This window comes from Tachysurus vachellii, chromosome 21, assembly GCF_030014155.1.
Source record: "Tachysurus vachellii isolate PV-2020 chromosome 21, HZAU_Pvac_v1, whole genome shotgun sequence".
Taxonomy (NCBI): domain Eukaryota; kingdom Metazoa; phylum Chordata; class Actinopteri; order Siluriformes; family Bagridae; genus Tachysurus; species Tachysurus vachellii.
The window spans coordinates 15375314-15390103 of record NC_083480.1 but is presented as its reverse complement, the minus strand read 5'-3'; the positions used below and the strand labels follow the sequence as shown (position 1 = coordinate 15390103).

Genomic DNA, 14790 nt, shown 5'->3' with positions numbered 1-14790 from the left:
GCACTTTGGCAAACTTTAAGATTTTCTTAAGCAGAATAAAAGAATCAGGACTATAATAATTGTCACGGTTTATTGTCTTGTGTCAGTCGACTAAAATGACTCAGGAAGCTCTCCTGAGGGTGGAGGGTGGAGTCTAAAGCTCCGTTCTCCTGAGATTTTATTACTTCAAGTCTCCAGTCACTGTACTGTGATGGTCACTGTACTGTGATGTTGCCAGAAGACAGTTTTACTCCTGGTTGCCATAGTAACAATGAGCAGCAGTTTTCTTCTTGTTAAAACGAAACATTCTAAAACGAGGTATAAAATTCAGCAGTGTTTATAGCAGCATATCGTACAACATAAAGTCTTCACCCCCATTGGTCGCTTCACTGAACACACACACAGCTAGTCACCAGCGCTCGCTGGCTGTATGTGTGAAGGTAAAATATGTGTGATCCTTAACATGCACAGAGTAAAGTAACCTGTCTGCCCTCTTTCGCATTCAGGAGCACACAAATGCTACCGATTGGCCGATGTCACTGTGATTGACAGGGAAGAGAGAGTATGCCCCTCCCACCTTTGTTCTCTTAGACGGTCGTGGCATCGACAGGATTCAGCCTTGTTATCTGTTTGGAAAATGATAAAACATTTTAAAACAGTAGTTTATTTCTGCTTTATTGTTATGTTAATTTATTCGTTCATTTTTTTAATCCATTCAAATTCGCTATTCAAATAACAAAAATTTATAGATTTATTGATTTACTCCAGCATTCCAGGCTTCATCATAATATTGTTACATATATATATATATATATGTGTATGTAACAATATTATGTGTGTGTGTGTGTGTGTGTGTGTGTGTGTGTGTGTGTGTGTGTTTGGGGAATGTTCAGTATAAGTTTGTCGTGGTATGTATCCCCAGGCCAGACTTGGCACACTCCTGTGTCGATGACCTTGAGTGGATCAGCAACAATAACTCCTTTTGTTTCCTGCCGTCTGTCCATCAGCACCTCTCTAAACACACACACACACACACACACACACACACACACATACATACATACACACACTCTCCCACTCTCCATAACCAGCAGGTGCGTTTTTCATATAAAGGCTCCAAGAAAAACTTTTTTTCTCTTTCTTTCTTTCTTTCTTTCTTTCTTTCTTTCTTTCTTTCTTTCTTTCTATCTATCTATCTTTCTCTCTCTCTTGCTTTTTCCATCTTGTGAAAATTTTTCTCACATTCCCCATGTCTTCCTCATGTGTGGAGAAGAAAGAAAGAGAGAGAATTTTTTTCATTCATTCATTTTTCTAAATTGTCTTTTATACTTTTTATTCCTTTTATCATTTATTATTCCTTATCTTCTGTAAAACTTTCATTATTGCTTTTACATTTTATCTGTTCTGCTTTACTTCTTTAATTCTTTTTTTAGAGCTTTTTGTAGACTAATGCATTTTTTTTTTCAACCATTCATGTTCACATTTTTAACCACAGTATTTTCTTCAAGAAATTTACATTCAGTTCCTTTTTAAACTGTTATATAAAGACACGCACACACACACACACACACACACACACACACACACACACACACACACACACACACACACACACACACATGCTTTGGGTACATACACCTCCCACATTCATCAGTTTACACTGTGGCAGTGTCTGTGTGTGTGTGTGGGTGTGTGTGTGTGGGTGTGTGGGTGGGTGTGTGTGTTGTGTGTCACGCTCTTGCTGTTCTCAGTATGCAGCAGCAGTCCTTCACCCGGCCCTTTCTGTACACTCCAGTCCCACATTAATAAAAACAGAGAGCCCCGGGGCATGGCGCCTGAGACCCGGTGCAAAATGAGTCAGAGTGAGGGGTACAGAGCCCCAATCTGCCCCTGCTGTACCCACATCTTCTTCAATATCATCATCACAACCACCACCAACATCACCATCACCATCATCACCATCATTACCAACATCACCACCAGCACCACCACCATAACCATTATCACAACCACCACCATCATCACCACCATCACCATCATTACCAACATCACCACCAGCACCACCACCATAACCATCATCACAACCACCACCATCATCACCACCATCACCATCATTACCAACATCACCATCAGCACCACCACCATAACCATCATCACAACCACCACCATCATCACCATCATCACCATCATTACCAACATCACCACCTGCACCAGCACCACCACCATCACCATCATTACCAACATCACCATCACCATCATAATCATTATCATCACCATTATCACCACCCTCACCAGCACCATCACCACCATCACCACCATCATCACCATCACCATCATCACAATCATTACCAACATCACCATCATCATCATAATCATCATCATCACCATCATAACCACCGTCACCACCCTCACCAGCACCATCACCATCATCACTACCATCATCACCATCACCATCATAATCATTATCATCACCAATATCACCACCCTCACCAGCACCATCATCATCACAACCACCAACATCACCATCATCATCACCATCATCACCACCCTGACCAGCACCATCATCACCACCACCATCACCATCATAACCACCATCATTACCAACATTACCATCACCATCATAATCATCATCACCACCCTCTTTCTTTCTTTCTTTCTTTCTTTCTCTTACTACCCCATTTCCTTCAATTCTGTGTTTATTTACTTTTTTTTCTTTTCATACTTCTTTCCATCCTGCCTTACTTTCTATATTTTTTTCTATATATTTCTATACATTCTTACTCTCCTGAGATATAAATTGAGCTCCTGTGTGTTCTTCAGTCACTCTGGATGTTATAGTGACTATTATATAATAGTGAGATGAATGGATGAGTGAATGAATGGATGAGTGTTCAAGTGTATTGAGTGTATGAGTGGAAAGTATAGGTGGATAAGAGTAAAATGTTATGAGTGGATAAGTGGATTACTGTATGAGAGTATTAATGTAGGCATGGAGGAGTGGAGGAGTGGATGAGTGTATGAGTGGAGGAGTAGATTAGTGGATGAGTGGAGGAGTAGATGAGTGGATAAGTATATAAATAGAGGAGTGGAGGAGTGTATAAATAGAGGAGTGGAGGTGTGGAGGAGTGAATGTCATTGTTTTTAGGATTCCACCACAACACACCTCCCCTGCTTGACGTGATCCTACTCGACAGTTATCATGCGCGCTGTAGCTCATCAAACTTATCCTACAGCCTTAATGCAGTTTACAAGCATGAAAGGAGCGAGGATGTTTTTGGGTTTGTTTATTTTTTCTTTCCTCACATCTATCCTCTTCCTCTCTTCCTCTCTTCCTCTCTCTGTCTCCAGTGGCTCTCTTTCCATTAGCTCATTCATCACTGTCTGGTTTCTAATAATATTTCTCTGTACCAAACCTCATTGTGAGCTTGTTGAGATTGATAGCAGTCACGACACCAATCAGTTTATCTCTCCGTTTATTGCCCGTTTTCTCTTAATCATCTCCCCACTCAGTGGCTCGGGGTGTCTGGGGGAGTGGGGGGTGGCTGCCTTGATTATGGGAACAATGCTAATTACGCTCTCAGACAAGTCTCCTTGCTGTGCTGCAGTTAGAGACCGAACAGGGACTGAACATCTCACGTGTTAACAAACGCCACCTAACATACAGTCTACGTATTTATGTAGAAAAGATTTAAAAACCTGGCAGGGATTTATATAAAACACTAGCTCAGTGACAAGCAGAGCACCAGAGAGCGCTGTTAAAGGTTCAGAGGTTGATCGTCTCAAAGGAACCTTTGTGAAGCGAGAACAGAAGAGCGTGGACGCATTTACTTATGAACAAATACCCTCGGGAAGACGAGCGATAAAAAGCCAGCGAGCTAGCTAGGTTATGTAAGTTATGTTTTAGCTATTTGTAAACAGTGGCTGTGTCTCAATCAGCTCTCTGGCTACCTAGATTGTCGATCAGTGTATCAGTGATTCTGACGGTTCTTCAAGCAGGATCGTAGGCTAGTGAATATTTTTTTAATATTTAAAACATCGAATAAAGATAAAAATCACCATTTGAGAGCTACAACAACGATAACAAGCTTTTTACATTTGTAAACAAAATTGACTGAAAGTTCAAATCGTCCTCTTCTTTTTTTTCAATCTTTTTCAGTAAGGGATCAAAGTGAGCATGGATGATGGTCCCCGGTTTTTGAGGTGCATTCTGGGATTTTTTGTAGGTAGAAAATGTTCCAGTTTAATGAAAGGATTTTACGATAGAGAGAAAAAAGAGAAAGAGCCTTTAAAATGGCCGACGCCCTGATCAGAGGCCTGAGTAGTGAACTAGGGAACCGATTGAGACGCAGACTGAGACAGTATTTGATCTAACAAGCTATTTATAAATGTTGTTTTCAGTAAATTTTAGTTTAAACCTTTATTACTGCTACTCATGTTTATTACAGTTATTTTAAGGAATTATGATCATAATAAAAAATAGCAGGAAGTGTTGCTGTTTCTCTTAGAGCAATTTCATGAGGTATCATGAAGAGCATCAATAAAATAAAAAGAAAAAAATCTAAAAGTAAAATTAAACGCTTCTTTGTGAAATAAATAAGGAAATACTCAACCATATTCAACCATACATTTCTTCCAGAGGATAAAATTGAAATGAGAATAAAGTCCCATCTCTCTTACATTTTTTAAAATTCTTTTTGGACAAATTTATTTGACACGTTATTTCTTTTTATTACCTTTTTTTTAATTTGTCCATGTTAGCAGACATGCCGGTGCACAAGCAATGCTTTTTATATTACAATGTTAATTATATTATTAAAGTTCTAGAGAGATTTGACGACATAGGGGGAAAAAAATATAAAAAAAATACCAAAGTATAGATTTTATATCGGAATTAATCCTTTTATCGTTGTAGGTGTTTACGCTATGGTATATAATCCAACACAATCCATCTAAAAATCTAAATATTCAGTAGTGAGCACATTGTTCAGGTGAGTGATGCAGAGCAGAAGGCCAGGAGGCAGAGTGTCCAGGTCAGGAGAGATCACTGAGAGGTGTCCGGATGACTCGAGGTGTCTTCTGCGATATTGCCGGCGTTTTTGCATAATGCGTGATGAGTTCTCATCATCTCGGCTCCCCCACAACAATTTCATTACAGGCAGCTAATAAATGTTTCATGGCAGAACAAGCTGCTCGCCTCTGCTTTATTAAATCTGAGATAATAAAAGGAGAAAATCGTGAACGGGATGGAAGAGAGGAGGGTGGAGGGTGAAGGGGGGGTAGATATAGAAAACGGCGTAGACATTCTCAAACAGGGCCTCCGTATCTTCTGTTTCTGGGGCAACGGGTCCCCCCTCGCTCCTCTCCCCTCTTCCTCTCGCTCTGCCACGGAGACACAGGAAATGAGAATCTGGCTGACAGGATATTGCGTTCTGGTGGCCTGGGGATTAGCTGCCTTATCCAAACACATACGTGTGCATACACACACACACACACATACACGCACACACACAAGGTGCTTACCTCGTACAGACACACCTCTCCATTGTTGTCTTATTTAATCTGTACACCTCCGACTATCTCGCACGCTACATAAACTGCTTTACACGGCTGATTCATCTTGTGTAAACCGTTTGCAGGTTTATAGTATCGCCCGGCCAACATGTTACACATTACACACACTCGAGCGAACAGCCTGTGCCTTCGTCCACTCCGGCGGCCGTCATCTCATCTTAGGAAAATCGTATGAACATCAATCAATAGACGCGACCTCTCTATTTTGATGTGATTATCATAAAATCGCAATATGTTTAGGGGTTTCTTTTAGGCCATAGAAGATTAAAATGTCCAGGGGGCAAGAAGAGGGAGGGGACAATAGTGCTATAGATCACTCACATCATCATGCCCATAAAGAGCTGGATGTGTCCAGGCCTGATCTTGACAGATAGACAAATAAAATCAGCAACAGAAAAAAGAAAAATCAAATACTTACCGTTACTGCTGATGTTATTGAGGTTATATTTTATTTATACTTATTATTTAGCATAACAGAAACGTAATTGTCACATGATTTTCTCATTTAATTTTAAATAGAACTGAACATTTCCACGATACTCAACTTGATTGTTGTATTAAAACAAAAAATCCAAACAAGATAGAAATGAGATTTGAATTTGCTAATCAAACTGATCCTGGAACGATAAAGTGGGTGTGGTCTAATATTCTAACTAACATGTCTTGATTGTCATCATTCTGTACCAGACTCAAGCCAAAATAAACTCATCTATGGTAAAAAAATAAAATAATAAAAAAAAAAAAAACATGAATTTCAGTTGCTTGATAGAACTATCCTTGCTAGGTTAGCTTCCACTTGCTAGCTTTCACATGCTAATTAATCCGTGTCAGAAGACTTGCTCATCACTTGGCTTGCTCTTACTAGGCTAGCTTTCACTTGCTTATTATTTTTAGTTTTTTTTTATGCTAGTTTGCTCAGGCTTCGTAACTTAGAGTTATGAACCGAATCGTTATACTCGTTACTCATTTCAAACCCAAGGCCACATTGATTCGATCAGCCTTTTGACTGCTTGCTCTTACTTACGCAAATGTTACCTGAGTTTAGCCACGCCCACTTTACATTACATGCCGTAAAGGTTAGAAATTCACTTGTTTTTCATATCCTACTTTGTGCTGCATATTAAGAATCATTCACCTCATTACAAGTCAAACAGGCATTAAGATTCATTGCTAAATGTACATTTCCATGGATGTGCACATTTACCCAGAGAGTAGTTTTAATAAAAAACAAAAAATGTCACCGCCAATCGCTGTCCGTTATTCTCTCTGACCTCGTATTTGACAGTGAGAGGAATGATATATACATTTATCATCTACCTGTTGGTGTCTGCATATTATCTTTGAGGATATTTGCGTTTCTGTGTGTGTGTGTGTGTGTGTGTGTGTGTGTGTGTGTGTGTGAGTGTGCGCGTGTGTTAGGGAGTGTAGCAGGCGAGAGTAGTGGGGAATGCTGGGAGATTTTAATAACGCAGAAGCAGTGCACTGAGATTTAATAAAGGGAGATGATGTGATTACTGAACCCTGGCGCTGAGCCACCTTGCTTCACAGCAATATCCGCTCATACACGCGCGCACACACACACATACACACACACACACACACACACACACACACATAGACAGACACACACCAATATAAACCATGCAATTATATTTACATGCATGATTTACATATCGATTCTTAATATATACACAAATTCACCAGCACAAAAGAGCTCAATATTTCCAACGGTGCATAAACCTTTCTTCAAGACGTCCTAATGTGTGTACACGCGTGGAGAAGCCACCCACACCAAAACTCATCTCCGATTTTTGTTAAGATTTATCAGAAGGACAATATGTCGGCTCGTGCGCCTACCTCGGTGTCTGGGTAAGTTGAGTTTCGGTCCCTCTTTCCCAGAGGTCATAATGACGGTTAACCCCTTCACTCCTGAGAGATCAAAGCTGTGATGAGTGATTGAACACAACCTGAAACCTCAGGAGTAAAGCACAATGACAGGGTACTTCATTTACTATGATTCGCTTCCCTTTATTCTGTGTTGTTACACTGCATACATCGTCCTACTGTATCGCTGCCAATCAGATATTCTTGAGGTAAGCCAAGTGATTCAAAGTAGAATCATTCACAAATCATTAGTTAGGATTTACTGTGACTCTAGGATTTACTGTTGCTTTTTATATGAATGTTATTTTGGGTAACAATGACTTAAATGACTGCTATTTAAATAGTTTCGACTATCCCAGGTGAATGATACTGGGATAGACTAGCTCTTTGACTAATGACTGCTATATGACTCCTACCTGAAAAAGTACTATTGACTGTTATAGGAATGTTACATGAGGAGTCTTGACTGTTAAATAAAGCCGGATTAAGTACTATTGACTGTTATGTGACTGATACTTCAGTATTAGCTGTATGAATGCTATATGAAAGCTATTGGAGTGTTATTGTTAGTTATATGACCACAATGTATTTGAGTACTAAGTGCTATTTGAGTAGAAGCTACTGCTATATGAGAGGTACTGAGTTATATTTGAGTATTATTTGACTGATTTATGAATACTACTGGCTGCTGTTTGAGTACTACTCAATGGTGGTGGCTCAAATATGAGTACTACTGACTGATATTTGAGGTCTATTGGCTGCTATATGAGTTCTGCTGACTGCTATTTAACTACCATTCTTGCCTATTTGAGCATTACTGACTGCTATGTGAGAATAACTGACTGGTACTTGAGTTCTACGGACTGCTGTATGAATGCTATTTGAGTACTACTGACTGCTGTATGAATGCTATTTGAGGACTACTGACTGCTATTATGCATGTTATTTGAGTACTACTGACTGCTGTATGAATGTTATTTGAGTACTACTGACTGCTATTATGCATGTTATTTGAGTACTACTGACTGCTATTATGCATGTTATTTGAGTACTACTGACTGCTATTATGCATGTTATTTGAGTACTACTGACTGCTGTATGAATGTTATTTCAGTATTACTGACTGCTATATGAAAACTATTTAAGTATTACTGACTGCTGTATGAATGTTATTTGAATATTACTGACTACTGTATGAAAGTTAAAGACTGCTGTTTAAAGGTTATTTGAGTACTACTGACTGCTGTATGAATGCTATTTGAGTATTACTGACCGCTGTATGAATGCTATTTGAGTATTGCTGACTGCTGTATGAATGCTATTTGAGTGCTTCTGACTGCTATTATACATGTTATTTGAGTACTACAGACTGCTGTATGAATGCTATTTGAGTTCTACTGACTGCTGTATGAATGCTATTTGAGTATTACTGACTGATGTATAATGCTATTTGAGTGCTACTGACTGCTATTATACATGTTATTTGAGTGCTACTGACTGCTGTATGAATGCTATTTGAGTACTACTGACTGCTGTCTGAATGTTATTTGAATATTACTGACTACTGTATGAAAGTTAAAGACTGCTGTTTAAAGGTTATTTGAGTACTACTGACTGCTGTATGAATGCTATTTGAGTATTACTGACCGCTGTATGAATGCTATTTGAGTATTGCTGACTGCTGTATGAATGCTATTTGAGTGCTTCTGACTGCTATTATACATGTTATTTGAGTACTACAGACTGCTCTATGAATGCTATTTAAGTGCTAGTGACAGCTGTATGAATGCTATTTGAGTTCTACTGACTGCTGTATGAATGCTATTTGAGTATTACTGACTGATGTATAATGCTATTTGAGTTATACTGACTGCTGTATAAATGCTGTTTAAGTATTACTGACTGCTGTATGAATGCTATTTGAGTGCTACTGACTGCTATTCTACATGTTATTTGAGTACTACTGACTGCTGTATGAATGCTATTTGAGTACTACTGACTGCTGTATGAATGTTATTTGAGTGCTACTGCCTGCTCTATGAATGCTATTTGAGTACTACTGACTGCTGTATGAATGTTATTTGAATATTACTGACTGCTGTATGAATGTTATTCGAGTATTACTGACAGCTATATGAATGGTATTTTAGTACTACTGACTGCTGTATAAATGCTATTTGAGTACTCATTCATTCATTCATCTTCTACCGCTTATCCGAACTACCTCGGGTCACGGGGAGCCTGTGCCTATCTCAGGCGTCATCGGGCATCAAGGCAGGATACACCCTGGACGGCTATTTGAGTACTCTATTAATAATATTCGAATGCTATTAAATCCTCATCACTATTTTACTACCAAAATATAAAGTATAAAGATTCTGAGTAGTATACAAATTCTATTTGAGTACTGTTGACATCTGAATGTTTGTGAATACTACTGACTGCTAAATAAATAGTGTTTGGGTATTATTTAAAGCCATATAAATGTTATCTGAGTATTTATTTACTACTGAACGCTATTTAAATTCTATGGACTTTTTGATGAATAGTATTTGACTACTATCTAAGTCAATATGACTGATTTTGAGTACTACTGACTGACAATTCTACTGCTGAATACAATTTAAGTACTATTATAGTTTTGAATGCTTTAAATACTACTGACTGCTAGATGAATAGTGCTAATTGAGTACTATTTACTACTGAAAACTATTTGAGTACTATCATCCTACTGAATGTTTTTGAGTACTACTGAATGCTAGATGAATAACATTTGAAATTACTCACTATCTACTCATACCACTGAACACTGAGCGATATTGTCTCCCCAAGGCATTTGGACTACCACTGACTATGTGCATGCTTCTTTTTTTTCAAGTATTGACTGCTTTATGAAGCCTTTACATCTTGAATGGCATCTGCTCCCACAAGACTGTCTGCCTGACAGCAAGACACACGAGGAGATGAAATGTCATTTGTTATCATCATCGTATCTGGTGGCGACGCCCGATTCGTCCGTCCCATCATTCCCAGTCTCCCATGCGCTTATTTGGTTTGGTGATTCTGATCTGTGGATCTGTTGCTCAGGGTGACTGTGAAGAGGGCTCAGTGTCTGTGGTATGGGTGTGTTAAGTAGGTGTAATTTTTGTTGGCGCAATTGGCAGATGGATTGAGACAGATTAGCTGTAGCAGCTGCGTTTCGGACAGGATCATCACGTCCACGCAGATCAGACGCCTTTATGTACAGACCTGGCTGCCTCTCCCTTCACCAGATTTAGGGAATAACACCTTCATCTCACTCAGCGAGAGTTCTGGAGAACACACCCGCACGCACACGCTCTCTCACACACACACACGCACTCACACACACACACAAACGTACACACCCGTTCCTCCTGGTGGCCCTCTGCAATAGAATCTTGTTTAGTTGAAAATGTTTTTCATCTCAGTGCTCTTCATTATATGTTGCTCGCTCAGGTTATTGCCTTTTCTTCTGCAGAAGCTCTCACATATAAAAAGAAAAGTTTCTCTTGGGTTTCTTATTACTTTCAGTGTTCAATTTTTGTTTTATATTTTTTTGTGCAAAGTAGTGACAGTGCACATGCCAATGGATGGGATAAAGTAACATCACGTGATTGTAGTTATCACTTATGCTTGGGCATGTGTCTAAATGTGTGCAAGTAGTCACACACACACACACAAAAACACACACACACACGAATGCATATGCCTGTCGATGCAAGTGAACGTATTTAGGTGTTCCCTGTGCATTGTGTTTGTTTGTGTAAGCATATGTGTGTGTGTGTGTGTTTGAGTGTGTGTGTGCAGGATGTGTACGAACGAAAGAGCAAGAGAAATGCTCTGTTTATTTGAGTGTGTGGAAAAAAGAGAGAGGAGAGATTAACCCCATGCTATTCTCAATCCTCGTTTATGAGTTTATAGCGTCTGTCTGGGCATCGCACTGTTTAAACAACAATCTAATTAATCCTGTCTTTATTAGTTTCACCGAGCTGAGCTGCACTGGGAGAGAGGGAGGGAGCGAGGAGGGAGGACGGGGCAATTTTGCCAGAAAATACTAACAAAAGGAGGGAGGGCACGGACAGGAAAAGAATGAGGGATTTATGAAGAATTTAAGCACGAATGAAATGCACTTTTAAATAAGAATTGACTTTTATGGGGTGAAAGGTAAAAAAAAAAAAAGTGAAGATTATCAAAGTAGGGGTCCTTGATATATGAAGCGTAAATTGGATGTTGATGGTTTCCTAAACTAAAGCTTAATTAATTAATGATTAACTTGTCTTCAAGCAGTTTTAATAAAACTATGCTAACTAAAGAAAATAATAAAAGACAAAGATGGATCAAAGATTGTTATCACCCTGAAGTATGACACCACATCCTCCGTCCGAGGATTTTTATTCCTTTAATACCAGTTTAAAAGCAGTTTTGTGTAATCCAAACTAAAAACACTTTTATTTATTTATTTTATTTATATATTTTTTTAAATGCATCATGTTACATTTCATCCAAACTCCTGTCAACAACTGACACTGGAGTCTCCTTCTAAAAAAGCAAAATAAAAGTCTTCTCACTATATCCACAACTACACATTGCTTTCCAATCTGTTTATGTGAAGTCTTTGTGTACATTGTTACTATAGAAGTGATATCGTATTAGAGCGAGAGCATTCAATACAAACCATGCTGCTGGTTTATTCGACACCTTCGGACCAATCAGAATCGAGAATCAAACACTTCTCTGATGTAATTGCTGTCACTCTAAATGCTTTCTGCGGGTTGTCTTTTCAGGAATAAGGATCTCTTTTTAACAATTGTATATGTTTGCCGTATATGAGTTATGTTCAGAAAATAAGTCTGTGCTGTCATTATACATGGTTCAGTGATGTCTTTCTCAAGACTTGAATGTGTGTCTTGATGCAAAAGTTGCGAAATTAATGAGACATATTAATGAACATGCTCTTAACATATTTGTTTATTTACCAGCTTTAGAATATGTAGAACAGCTTCAATACACAACACCAGGTTAAATAAATTCATACATTATGGTTATAGTGTCTCAGTGTATCTTACTGATAAGTGCTGCCCCCTAGTGTCTAAACTAAAACACTGCACAGACTTTCTACATTTCCGTGTACACAAGACAATCGTGTGTCATTTATCAGATATGCGATATATTATATTTATCGATATCATGGATGCTTGTAAAAAGAGGCTGAAAACGTAGACAGTGTTCTTGTATATCATTTTCAGAGATGTTCTTATTTTAAATAATCGAGATCATGATGAGATCTTGAACTGAACTGAACTTATTCCTCTTATATATATATATTTGCATATATACATATATTTACATACATACATATATTTACATATATACATGTATATAACGATTCTTCTCTGTTAGCTTAAATGAGCGGTATCCTGCGTAGCTAGCTAGCTATTTTCCTACTTGATTGCTTGTTTGTGTTTAATAAGTTCTTTTTCAACGTTCGAATATTCTTGTTTTTCCATAATGAGGTCATTATTTTTGCCTTGTTACAAGATTTTCTGCTAAATTGTAGTTTTAGTAGTTTTATTTGCCTTGCTAATCTGACGGCTGTTTACGTTAGCTAATGTTGGCTCGCTATTAACCAAGCACTTATTTATTTATTTATGTATTTATTTATTTATATAGTACTTTATTTAGGGAACAAAAATAAATAAAGAAGAATTAAGAGGTCTAGCTGACTTTGTGTTAACTTTTATATTGTGTAAACTAGGAGAAACTAAAAAAAAAAGTTACAGTAGAAAACATTAGGGTTTGTTATTGAAATATAAAGTGTTGTGAAATATATGAAAGACATTTTTTTTTGTTTGTTTGTTTGTTTTTGTTTCTTTTGAATATCCATCAAACACCTTGTAATGTCTAGTTTGTGTTTGTTTGTGTGTGTACGCGCGGCTGTAGGTTGTTTGTGCGGAAATGCAGCGCATGCCTGCAGGTGATTGGTCGCTCGGAGCTGATCATGCGCGTGCTGGGGCAGGTGTATCACCTGGGCTGCTTCAGCTGCTGCGAGTGCGAGCGCCGGCTCCAGAGAGGTGATGAGTTTGTGCTGAAGGAAGGTCAGCTGCTGTGCCGTGGAGATTATGAGAAGGAGAGAGAGATGCTCGCTGCTATCAGCCCCGCCCCCACCGAGTCAGGTGAAAACAGTAACCTTTTACAGCAAGCCAGGAACCTTTTCAGGAACTCTGGAACACTAGATTTAGACTGGAGTCATTTTAGAACCTTTTACCTAAATGAAAGTCATTTCAAAGCTTAGTAGTTTTTATAGTGACAAATATCAGATGGGTGCCGATATCAGCTGATACCCAGTGTTTAGGTGTCAGAAAAGAAAATCTGATTGAACTTTTGCAATTCCAAAAAAAACACGCTTCTTTATATTTATCTTCCTCGTATACAGTGAAGAGCGAGGATGAGGAAGGTGGAAGCAGCACCATGGGAGGAAAAGCTGGAGAGGACAGTAAAGAGCACAAGAGATCCAAGCGGCCGCGCACTATCTTAACCACGCAGCAGCGTCGCGCCTTCAAGGCGTCCTTCGAGGTGTCCTCCAAACCCTGCAGAAAGGTAAACAATCGGTCCATCAGCTTTAAACCTACACACATGCTGCACGGGGGCATTTATTTTAAATCATTAACATCATATGTTCATCCTGCAGGTGAGAGAGACCTTAGCAGCTGAAACTGGCCTCACGGTCAGAGTCGTCCAGGTCTGGTTCCAAAACCAGAGAGCGAAGGTAAAGCTAAAAAAAAAAATCAGCTCTTTGTGTTTATAGAATGAATCCTTTTAGCAGTGGTTTAGGTTTTGTGTCTGGTTGCGTGTTCAGATGAAGAAAATCGCTCGCAGGCAGCAGCAACAGCAACAGCAGCAGCAGGAGCAGGAGCAGATCGGCGGGAGCAGGAGGGGTCCGAGCAGAGGAGGACGACTGAGTAACGACGACAGCGAGGGTGAGACGTTATATTTGATTGGTCTGGTTGAGTGAATTAGCTAAAGTTACTCGGAGACTTTGTGCTTACATTATATTTATTAAAGAACATAATTACAGGCAGCGCTCTTATGGGATATAATCAACAGCCCGGTGGTGTGATGCATCCTGACATGAAACAGAGTTACTTCTTACCCCCATTCCAATAATCTTGGAGTCATTTATTTCTCTTATACAACAGCAATTTTACAGCAAGGTTGACGTTACGTTAACTCGAAACTATTGTGAAAACTAGGTGCCAAAACTTCCAGAAATCTGCAGTAGTAAGATTAGTTCACTGTTATCAGTATTAGCGCAAACTCTCAGATAGGTAGATGAGT

General features: G+C 38.9%; 1 protein-coding gene across 1 annotated transcript in view; it reads left to right on the top strand.

Annotated features, from left to right (window-relative positions):
• Nucleotides 1-14790, top strand: part of lmx1al (LIM homeobox transcription factor 1, alpha-like) — a 29925-nt gene that overhangs the window by 12899 nt on the left and 2236 nt on the right. Inside the window, exons 4-7 of the mRNA XM_060897351.1 lie at nt 13396-13628; nt 13889-14052; nt 14144-14221; nt 14312-14432. Coding sequence (XP_060753334.1) covers nt 13396-13628; nt 13889-14052; nt 14144-14221; nt 14312-14432 — 596 coding nt within the window. The remainder of the gene's footprint in view (nt 1-13395; nt 13629-13888; nt 14053-14143; nt 14222-14311; nt 14433-14790) is intronic.